Source organism: Cottoperca gobio, chromosome 4 (genome assembly GCF_900634415.1).
Source record: "Cottoperca gobio chromosome 4, fCotGob3.1, whole genome shotgun sequence".
Classification (NCBI taxonomy): Eukaryota; Metazoa; Chordata; class Actinopteri; order Perciformes; family Bovichtidae; genus Cottoperca; species Cottoperca gobio.
In genome coordinates this window covers 10,497,291-10,508,469 of record NC_041358.1, presented here as the reverse complement: position 1 = coordinate 10,508,469, position 11,179 = coordinate 10,497,291, and the positions used below count along the sequence as shown (strand labels likewise).

The 11,179-nt window shown below is 38.3% G+C and overlaps 1 protein-coding gene across 1 annotated transcript; it reads left to right on the top strand.

Annotated features, from left to right (window-relative positions):
- Positions 1–23: 23 nt before the first annotated feature.
- On the top strand, positions 24–9,845 carry rpe65c (retinoid isomerohydrolase RPE65 c). Its single transcript, XM_029429572.1, has 14 exons — positions 24–212; positions 1,611–1,693; positions 2,605–2,755; positions 3,390–3,497; positions 4,174–4,315; positions 4,620–4,767; positions 4,919–5,000; positions 5,175–5,307; positions 6,031–6,176; positions 6,270–6,399; positions 7,227–7,341; positions 7,940–8,034; positions 8,178–8,289; positions 9,017–9,845. The coding sequence occupies exons 1-14, from the start codon at positions 202–204 to the stop codon at positions 9,160–9,162; spliced, it is 1,602 nt and encodes a 533-aa protein (XP_029285432.1). The 5' UTR covers positions 24–201; the 3' UTR covers positions 9,163–9,845.
- Positions 9,846–11,179: the final 1,334 nt, after the last annotated feature.

Genomic DNA, 11,179 nt, shown 5'->3' with positions numbered 1-11,179 from the left:
ATGCAGAGGAAAACTGGAGGGATTGGGGGAAGCAAGGAAGGAAGGAAAGGGGAGGAGAAAAGGAGAGAAGGGGGTGGAGAAGAGAGTAAAAACGGAGGAGGGGACCCAGTTTCCATCTCTCACCACAGGAAATCTGTGTGTGGTTTAAATGCAAACCAGAGTCTCTTCTTGTGCGTAAGTGTGTGAGGAACATACAGCAGCATGGTCAGCCGGTGAGTGGAACTTTCTATTTGTTTATTAAAATTATTTTTTCATGTTTGAAGATAGAAACTGAAAGTGAAAACTTAACAAAAATAAAAAGATATTTTAAGGTTTTGGGTCTTAGAAATTAAATAAGCGAAAGCATCTTGTGGACGCCGCTGTGACGCTTGTTGTTTTCCCTGTAAGAGAAAAGGATTTCAGAGTGACTCAACTATGTCGAGTTTAACGTTTTCCGCTAGCTTTAGTTTTTTTTTACCTCGAGTGGGAGAGAGAGAAAATAAGAAGATATTCCAGGAAAAAAAAGTGATTTCTTGCATCAGTGAGATAACCAATAACACCTTGAAAAGATTGGGAAATAACTGAGGGAAAGTTGCAGTATTTGCACTCCTCAGATCTTGGTTTTATGTTTTCAACCGAAGGAGATGCAGACGAGCTGTTGTATTTTACGGGTGTAGTTTCAAAAGTCCCATAAGTAATTATTAATTCAAGTATTCAAGGATCATTTACTGTCACGAAAAGTTCATTTATGTTACACAAGAAACACATGACAAAACAAAACGGAACAAAAACAGTAGGGCAGTCCTGAAGTGCATTTTTCTGAATGTTTGCATAAGGGGGAATGTGAACAAAAACAACGGTGAAGTTTCTGAACAGATAATATCGCAGGCATTTTTACATACACAATTCGTCATCGGGGAAAAATGTTCGATGAACTTTGACATTAGAGCACCAAACATTATGGATGTAAACACAGAGTCCGCCTCCTCTCGTGTCTGTCTGTCCGTCAAGTGCAACGATGGAGCCGAGTCTGTGTGAGCACAGCAGTCTCCGATCTCTCGTACACAGACAGACACACACACAGACAGACAGATATATATATATATATATATATATATATATATATATATATATATATATATGGAGGAAACTAAGAGAGTCAGTAGTTTACGGGGGAAAAGAGAAAGAAAGAAAGAAAAAAGAAGCATGAATGAAAAGAAGGGAAGAAGAGACAGATAGAGTGAAGAGTAACGGTAAAATAAATGAAGCAAATAATAATGATACATCCACATACATGACGAGAAAGATGATACAAAAAAGACACAAATGTCAAAATAGAAGGACAGAAAGAAAAGTGGTAAAAAATAAAAATTAGAAAGCTCTAAATCAGGCAACAATGAAACAAGCAAATAATCAACAGTTGGCAAAACAATCTCACCATAAGGTACATTGTTACACATTGGTACACTTTGCCTACTTGTCACTAAATTGTAGATGTTCAAATTTAATGTATTTATTCAACCTTGATTCGACCTAGGAAATGCATTGAGGTAGAGACCTCATTTACAATGAGGACTTGGTCATATTGTGGAATTGTTCCTCAAATTCCTGTTTTTATTTTTCCTCTCCAGCCTGGAGCATCCTGCTGCCGGCTACAAGAAGATCTTTGAGACAGTGGAGGAGCTGAACGAACCTATACCTGCTAAGATCACCGGTAGGGAAGAGAGCAGACTATAGTTGTTGTTTTTGTCATTTTGCCTTATTATCAAATTTGACAATAGAAAGTCTTTACTAAGCTATTTTGCAGGATAGCTTCCACATAGGCTGATAGATTGATCTGAAAGGAAATACATTTATGCTCTTTCTGGCGGAGACTCACATGTTTGTCTGTCAAATATATATAGATATGTTAGGCTACAGCCAGGTATACGCCATATTCTGTGACTCATCATATTTTGTGACTTTAAGTTTTTCAGCTAAATTGCTCCTACAAATGTTTTCACTACACTTTATTGCAATAAAGACCAACATATACACTAAAGTGTCTACTATCATAGCAAGCAACATTTGTGACCCTCTCTAAGAACCATGGAGCAACATTTATGGTAATATATATCAAAGTATGAGTACTAAAGTAAGTACTAAAGCCGGTTACTTTATCATAGCACAAATACTGGAAGTGAGTGGAAACAGCTAGCATTGCTCTGTCCAAGGATACAAAAATATCTTCCAACCAGCACCTCTAAAGCTCACGAATTAAAGCTGCAGTTTGTAACTTTATTAACAATAAAGTTTTTTCATATTCACTAAAATTGTCATCCTGACAGTAAACGAAAACAACCAATCAGAGCCGAGGAGAATCTAACATAGTGTTAATCAATGCTTGTGACCCGGCAACAATGTTGAAAAGAGTTGAGGCAAAACCAAGCACCTCCCACCTGCCGGAGCATTATGATGTTTTTCACAGATTATCTGTCTCATGCAACGCTGTCAGGATATAGTGACACCTTCTTGCAGACTAGCGTGTGATTATGTGTGTGTGTGTGTGTGTGTGTGTGTGTGTGTGTGTGTGTGTGTGTGTGTGTGTGTGTGTGTGTGTGTGTGTGTGTGTGTGTGTGTGTGTAGGAGACATACCATCATGGCTGGGCGGCAGTCTTCTCAGGATGGGTCCAGGTCTTTTCGAGGTGGGAGATGAACCTTTCCACCACCTGTTTGATGGACAGGCTCTCATTCATAAGTTTGACCTGAAGGACGGTCAGGTGACCTACTACAGAAGGTACAAATACTTGTCATTAACTTGTAAAATCAGCGCATTCTTTTATAAAACACATCTTTAACCACTTGTTTGTGTTCTGTTCTTTACTTCTCTTTCTTGTCTCTTTCACATTGCTTCAAAATGGTTTCCATAAATGTAGTCCTCTTGTGAAGTAGTTTTTGGCATAGTTCAGGATCTAGGTGTGGGTCCAGGCATTTTTAAGAGATTTCCTAACATTGCCATGTATTTTCTATTCCCTGTGTTTTTAGAATTTCACCTATGAAACAGCTGATCTGATATACACTTGTTTGAACTTCAGAGCACCTTTTTCTTTACCGATTAAAATCCAGATGCAGATATGTTATGTCATCTGACTTCTGTTAGTGCACAGGGGTATGCAGTTGTGTGCAGCCTCGGAAAAGAGCTGACATTAAATTAATTCAAACAGGAATGTTGCAGAGCAGGATACAAAAACAATACTCAGCTACAGACCACAAAAATCCTTCATCCAACCCCAATGGTTTTGTCTATTGAGCAGAATCACTCATGTGTGTTATGGAGTTTGAAACTACTTTGACAGTTTGATTAATAGACCATAAATATCTGATGACTTTATGGTTGTCTGACGCATGATGTGTGTACCCTCTCTGCTCAGGTTTATCAGGACGGATGCGTATGTTCGTGCCATGACAGAAAACAGAGTTGTCATCACGGAGTTTGGCACAGCAGCCTATCCGGACCCCTGCAAAAACATCTTCTCCAGGTAACCCCAAAACCAAATACTGTAGGTAATGTGCTTAATATAAATATCCAAGTGTGTTAAAGACATATAGTGGCGACATTTTGGGAAATAGAATCAGTAGAAAACATATTGTCGGCTTTACACCGTAGTTATTTTTAACCACTTTATTTCACAAATTCCACACAAAGTAAAAAAAGTAAAAAATGTATTCAAAGAATAGACTTTGAAACCAGGTCGATTTTTGTTGGAAATATTGTTAATTACCATTTTGTCCTCAACATTTACCCCCATAGTACCTTAAATTCACGGTCAACTGCTTTAAAGCGGAAACAATTAGTCAATTAATTAATAAGTTGACAGATCAGCAACTGTTTTAATAATTGGTGAATCGTTGAAACCATTTTTAAAGCACAAATACCAAAGATTTGAGCTCCTCAAATGTGAATATTTGTTAGTTTTGTTAGTTTTTGAAGACATTAAAATGAGTTTTTTTTAGATTTTTGGACTGTTGGTTGAACAAAACAAGCTATTTAAAAATGTCAACCTGGGCTTCTGGTAGTTGTGATGTCCTTTAGCTAATTCCTGACCTTTTACAGTATTAACTTACTATTGTATTATTTGTACACTGTGTTACTCATATCAAACACATGTTTGCTTGGATGTCAACTGATCATCAGCTTTCCTTGTTTCTGTGTAGATTCTTCACTTACTTCAGAGGCATCGAGGTGACTGATAACTGCTTAGTGAACATCTATCCCATTGGAGAAGACTTCTACGCCGTCACAGAGACCAATTACATCACTAAGGTTGATCCTGATTCGCTGGAGACTTTAAAGAGGGTGAGAGCTGATTGGTTTACATCATGCTGAATCAGACAGGATAAAAATTCTTCCCAAAAAGTTTTTTCTATTTCAGTATCAGGGGAACTTTTCAAATGGGTTCAATTTTAAGAGTAAATTATTGTTATTTCATTCAGAGGGTTTTTTTTGTGCTACTGCCGTACATGATGTATTTATGTAATTGTAATTGTAAATATAATTGTTTATAAAATGTATTTTACGCCTTTACGATAGATGTTTATGGCAAACCCAGGACACTGACCCTTCATTCATTCTCTGTCTTGTGTGGCTGTATTTATATTAGGTGGACCTGTGTAAGTACCTGTCAGTGAATGGAGCGACTGCCCACCCCCACACTGACGCAGATGGTACAGTCTATAACATCGGCAACTGCTTTGGCAAGAACATGAGCCTGGCTTATAACATTGTCAAAATCCCACCTGCTCAGAAAGGTGAGTTTTCTTCCCAATTTAAACTGTCAGCAGACTGAATACCAGAGAGTGATATTAAATAATATTATTATCATTATGAACTAGAAGTTGGATGCACACACGCACTCACAAGACAATACTAATATCATACACTGTTACCGTGTGTTTCCAGACCAGTCAGATCCCCTGGAGAAATCCCAGGTCGTTGTTCAACTACCCAGCAGTGAGAGGTTAAAGCCCTCCTACGTACACAGGTGCCGACGCAGTTCTTCCATTTGTCACAATGAATACACAATACAACAAATTCAAATGAGCCTACGTTTTGCATCTGTACTTGTTTAGCCCAAACCAGTCCGTGACCCCTCAATACATTACCACTGCTGCTTATGGATCTGTATATGTCTATCTCTCTGCTTGTCTGTCTGTAGTTTCGGTTTAACAGACAACTATTTCGTGTTTGTGGAGCAGCCGGTGAAGATCAACCTGCTCAAGTTCCTGTCGGCCTGGAGCGTCAGAGGAGCCACATACATGGACTGCTTTGAATCCAACGAAAGCATGGGGGTAGGCCGGGGGTGGGGCTGGAGGGTGAAAAGTAGTTTGGTTAGTATCATGGAGGGATTTCAGACTCAGGGGCCTCTGGACCAGAACCTCCATATGAAGTGTTTGTCAATCAGACACAACCCCAAAGACAATTAAAATAACCAAAAAGACACAAAGTGAACAAAAAGAGACAAAAACAACTACAGAGATGCAAAATAATGACAGAGAGAAACAAAGCAACTGCAAAGAGACATCAAATGAAAAAAAATTGAAGCAAAATGACCAAAATACACTCAAAGGGACCATAAAGAGGAGCAAATTGACTACAAAGAGACGCAAAACAACCACAAAAAGATGCAAATCTACCACAAAGTGGCGTAAAGCGACCAACAAAAGGCACAAAACAACCACAAAGAGACACAACAAATGACCACAAAGACACATAAAACTACCACAAAAAGACGCAATACTACCATAAACAATAAAAACACGAAAAATGACAACAAATGGATACAAAATGGCCACAAGGAGATGCAGCTGTTTTGTGTCTCTTTCAGTCTGTGTGTCGTGCTTCTGTGGGGTTGAATGCTTTTTACATGCCTGTGTCCAGAAGCCCGTTGTTTTATAATCTGTCCATGTATGTAGTATATTTTGACTTTTGAGGGTAGGAGGGAAAGTGTGTGTTATTTCATGTGCCTGTGCCTCTCTGTTCATACAATATGTATGTATGTATGTGTGCTGTAGACATGGTTCCACCTGGCCACTAAGGACCCAGCAGAATATTTGAGCAGCCACAAGTTCAGAACGTCAGCCTTCAACATCTTCCACCATATAAACGCCTACGAGGAGGTGGAGGGATTCATCGTGGTCGACCTCTGCACGTGGAAAGGGTGAGTGTGACCCTGTGTGTGTGTCCGTGTGAGCGTTTAATGAACATCACAATTAATTGTCTCATCATGACATCTCTATCTGTTTTTCTACAGTTATGACTTTGTGTATAACTACCTGTACCTGGCCAACATAAAGGAGGAGTGGGAGGAAGTGAAGAAAGCAGCGATGACAGCTCCTCAGCCCGAGGTCAGACGATACGTACTGCCGCTGGATATACACAGGGTGAGAAGTAGTATTATTTTATAAACTTTTATTTTGAAATGTCTGTGTCATAATTGGTTACATACATTTCTAAAAAATGAACCCATTGTGGTTTTTTTCTTCCTTCCTTGAGCTGTTAGATAACAAAGATAACAAAACAACTAAATTATTTTGGACCCACTTTATGAAAATATAAATGTAAGTACCGACAGTACATGCAAACTTTATGTATTATATCATATAAAAATAATTTCAATTACATTTTATTAAAAAATAGCTCCACAAGAGGGGCACATCTCTAATCTGAAGAGTTATTATGTAATTTATATACAAATAAGGTGGTCAGTTTATACATTTAAATACTTACAAATGATCTCTATCTTTAGTTGTTTATTGTGTTGCACCTAACACATTTAATTGGTTCTAGTACCAACGACATAGAGTAAGATTGACATTATACACCATAGATTTGAACCCGAGGTAATATGAAAAGGTTCTACAAAATCTTAAATCAACAATCACAAAATAGCTGTAATAAAAAACAATGCCTGTTAATATTTACCCGGACACAGATCTGAGAATAATGGTGGACGTAACAATATCAGTTAGTGGTTGCTACCAGCAACAGCATGTTTAACTGAAACTAACTGAACAACATAACACTAAAAGATTGAGGCTACAATGCTTCCTGGATTATTTCACTCAAGTCCGACTTTTCACATAAACCACACATTTCTCACACTCCTGTATAAAATACCCCACAGAGTAAGTGTGTTGTGCGTGTGTATGTGTGTGTCTGTGTGTGCATGTATACAATCATGTGTGTGTGTGCTTTGTTGTGCTTTCAGGTAGAACAGGGAAAGAATCTGGTGTCTCTGTCCTACACTACAGCAACTGCTGTTCTTCACAGCGATGGCACCATTTGGCTCGAACCTGAAGTCCTCTTTTCTGGACCAAGACAAGGTAACACACACACACACACACACACACACACACACACACACACACACACTCACACACATACACACACACACACACACACACACACACACACACACACACACACACACACACACACACACACACACACACACACACACACACACACACACACAGAAGAATGGTACATTTCACATCGGTATGATGCTTTTTAAATTAAGCTTGAAGGTTCATTCTTGACCTTGTAAACAAAAGCTTGTTGTCTGCATTATTGTGCACTTGCCACTAAAACAGGAACATTTTGATGCTAAGCTTCCAGTTTCTTTTACCAATGACTGTTTATTGATTTGATTCTTATTAAACTGTTGATCAGAGGTATCTTTGTCTCTTTCTGCCCTTTCAATTGTCAATCTGGTTGAACCATTATACAGCGTTTTGTTCTCCCCGTACAAAACAAACCCTTCATACAAAATAGCATATTATGTAAAGATGACTTTCTACAACCTAACATCATGAAAACCCATTCACAAATCTAGAGTAGTATCTTACTGTACCAAATCAATATTTTCCGGCAGGAGGTTCCAAATCTTTGTATCTTCTCTCTCTTGCCTCTCTCTTGCAGCCTTTGAGTTTCCACAGATTAACTATTCTCTGTGTCGTGGAAAGAAGTACTCCTTCGCCTACGGCCTGGGACTCAACCACTTCATCCCTGACAGGGTAAGGAGCGCTTCTATCATTCACAGGAGGAGACAAAGACAGTGTTGGTGCTCGTCTCTCCCGGCCAGAGTAATCCAGAAAGTGATGCCTGTGTTGCTGTTGTTGATGGAGACTGTGCGGTGTTTATTGTTGACTTGCTGCAGATAGTCAAGCTGAACGTACAGACCAAAGAGACCTGGGTGTGGCAGGAGGAAGAGTGTTACCCATCAGAGCCGCTGTTTGTACCAACGCCTGGAGCTACAGAGGAGGACGATGGTACGAGAGAAACATTTAACATATTGTGTCTTGTACTGGTCTTCAGTCTTAGTCTTAGCCAGTAATATTTAAAAATGGTAAGATAATTACAAAAAGACAAGAGGAACAGAAGGCCATTTGGCTGGTAGTGAAATTAATTAAAATAACTTCTTGAGTTGCAAATATCGTCAAGTATGATAGGGACGTTCTTTTTCCAGTATTGTTCACAGAAATATGACAGCAAACTTTTAAAATGAAACAGTAGTTTTTGGTGTGTTGCAATGTGAAAATAATTTAACTTTAATTCAATTACAATGTTGCCAGAGCAGGATTACCAACTTGGTAATTGTGTACTTCAAATTGTGTAATTATATATTTAAATAGAAACTGGTTCAGCTAGTTTCCCACATTGTGAATTTGAGTAATGTTATTTTGCTAAAACTACACATATACTGTATATGTACTGTATATATGTATGGTTGTAATTACAATTTATTTATTTTGTTTGTCATAAAAAAGACTAAAATATTGCTGCAAAAAGAGAGCGACACTTTGAGATCTGTACCAAAAATATGTTATCGAACAAAAAAGGAGAGGAAAAAATAATTGCCAGCAATAACTGAAACATTACAAAGGTTAACCTCTATCCTCATCTGTGACCTAACCCTTAAATGTATTTTATTACCTAATCCTCATCATGTCTACGGTGGAAGCACACATATTCACCCCTTATGTCTCGCTGTAACAGGTGTGCTGCTGAGCATCGTGGTGAAGCCGGGTGCAGAGAGGCCAGGCTTCCTGCTTGTGCTGGATGCCATGAAACTGACAGAGCTGGCGCGGGCCGAGGTCGACACCATCATCCCCGTGACCCTACACGGCATGTACAAACCGTGACACTGACCTTCATCCTAACCCAGCCAAGACATCCTTATATACACCACCTTCACTTCCCTGCTAGCACACTACATTTTTTCAACTAGACTCCTCATTTTCTGCGAGGTTAAAAGTATAATTTAAGCATTTATATTTTCCACCATTTTATTATCTTGTTAAATAGCATGCTATTATTGTTATTTACATTCCTCCTTAAATTCAAGCTGGCTGACATTTAAACAGTGGCTTGTAATTGGTGGAGAAGAAATAGTGCCTGTGTTCAGAGAGTTTACTTCATACTTTGTAAAGTTTACTTTGCTTCTGTTGAAATATCTTGGCAAAAACATTTACTGCATGTTTGTGAAATCCTCCTTGTAAAGCAGGAGCCATAATCAAACACAATATTTGTAAAACATGTATTTTAAAAGCTATTTGCATTTTCTTTTCTTATTTTATTCAAATAAAAACAATTACTTTACAATTATTATTTTACATTTTGTAATTACGTTTCTGGTTACAGTGTAGTTGTTTCGACAACAATTACTGTAAATGCTACATATGATGCTACGTTTGGAGAGCAGATTTTAATCTTTCAGAGAGGTGACTTCTGTGAAGATGAATTTATATATAACAAAGTAATGTTTTCTCCATTTGCCAACTATTATGACCAGAAAAAAACTGAATTAAAAATCATGCCAAGACAACTGTGTGTCATGTGTAAAAATGAGAAAAACATTTAATATCACACATAATAAATACAGCAGCCACGAAGTCGAAATGTTCCCCATCTCCTGTAAACTGTTCCTGTGAAATGAGGGTAAGGTTGTGTTTACAGCTTCATGTGCTGCCCCCAAGTGGCAACATTAATTAATGCAGGTTTAAGGAGGTATTAACATTTTGCTGTGACCTTTCAATGTTTCTACCATCTTTTAAGAAAGGGTTTGGCTCATTAGGGTGGGCAATGTAATCATCTTTGTATCTGCTGTACATATGTTTCTGTACAGTGTCCAAGCTGACACCTTTGCATTCCATGTGTGCAATCATAGTAGTCGATGTGTGTTGTTCAAAGTATGAAGATAACACTTTTACTGATCAAAACATAATAACTTTATATAACCTGGAAAGTACTGAGAGTAACAAGAGTTAAAGCCAATATACAGTATGGTATACCTACAATATGATGTATGATAAAATAGATTAAATATGAAGTGCACGGGAGCTAAGCAATGTACTGCTGTGGACAGCGGCAGCAGCAATACTTATTTTAGTAACCTAAAAGAAAAGGCCCACCTAAAAAAAATCAACATCAGTGTACACTATATTTAGATTATTTTCACCGCCTGACCTTGACGTCAGAAAGCCCTTTCTATCAGGGAACTGAAGCCGTTATCTATGCTCTCTTCAAAGCCACCAGACTCCATTGCCGAAAACTGTAATTTTACCTCGCATAACCAAAGTTGCTGGTCTACCGTTGCCTCGATAGGTTAGTTTTTTGTGTTATTATATGACTTCTTGAATCCGAACTAAACCTTTAAAACAGGTGAAGGTCACAAGAGGTGAAGGTCACAAGATCAGCTCTCTGTCACCTGCAGAGACAGCAGGTAATGTAAAGGGATGCCAAAAGCAGCACAAAGCCTTCAGCCATGAAACTAGCTGGCTTACTAAACAAATACATTTCCCCTTTGGTGTATCAATAAAGTTCTTATCCAAACATCTCGGGATAGAAGATCAGTCCGAACTGTACAAACGTTCTCATCGTGACGTTTGGTTCTTCTTTTAGGAAGAAGAGTAACAACATTTTATTAATTTTCCTAACTTATGAAGTGATTAATATCTTAGCTGAAATATATCAGAGCTGCAGAGGAGGACCTGTCAGCAGCTGCTGATGGAGGTACCTTTTCACGTTTTATTACATATTGGGTTGCCTTGGAGAGCACTTTATTATATTTGATCTACCATAGAGAAATCCAAGAGGGCTCTTTTGTTGCTTTTTTTTGCACCGTCACAAGTCACGATATAATCAATGTGATTTACATCC

Bases quoted from the DNA above. Each gene is read 5' to 3' on its own strand.
- rpe65c (XM_029429572.1), top strand. The intron at 5,308-6,030 runs GTAGGCCGGGGG...TGTGTGCTGTAG, and splicing joins AATCCAACGAAAGCATGGGG to ACATGGTTCCACCTGGCCAC. The intron at 8,035-8,177 runs GTAAGGAGCGCT...GACTTGCTGCAG, and splicing joins ACCACTTCATCCCTGACAGG to ATAGTCAAGCTGAACGTACA.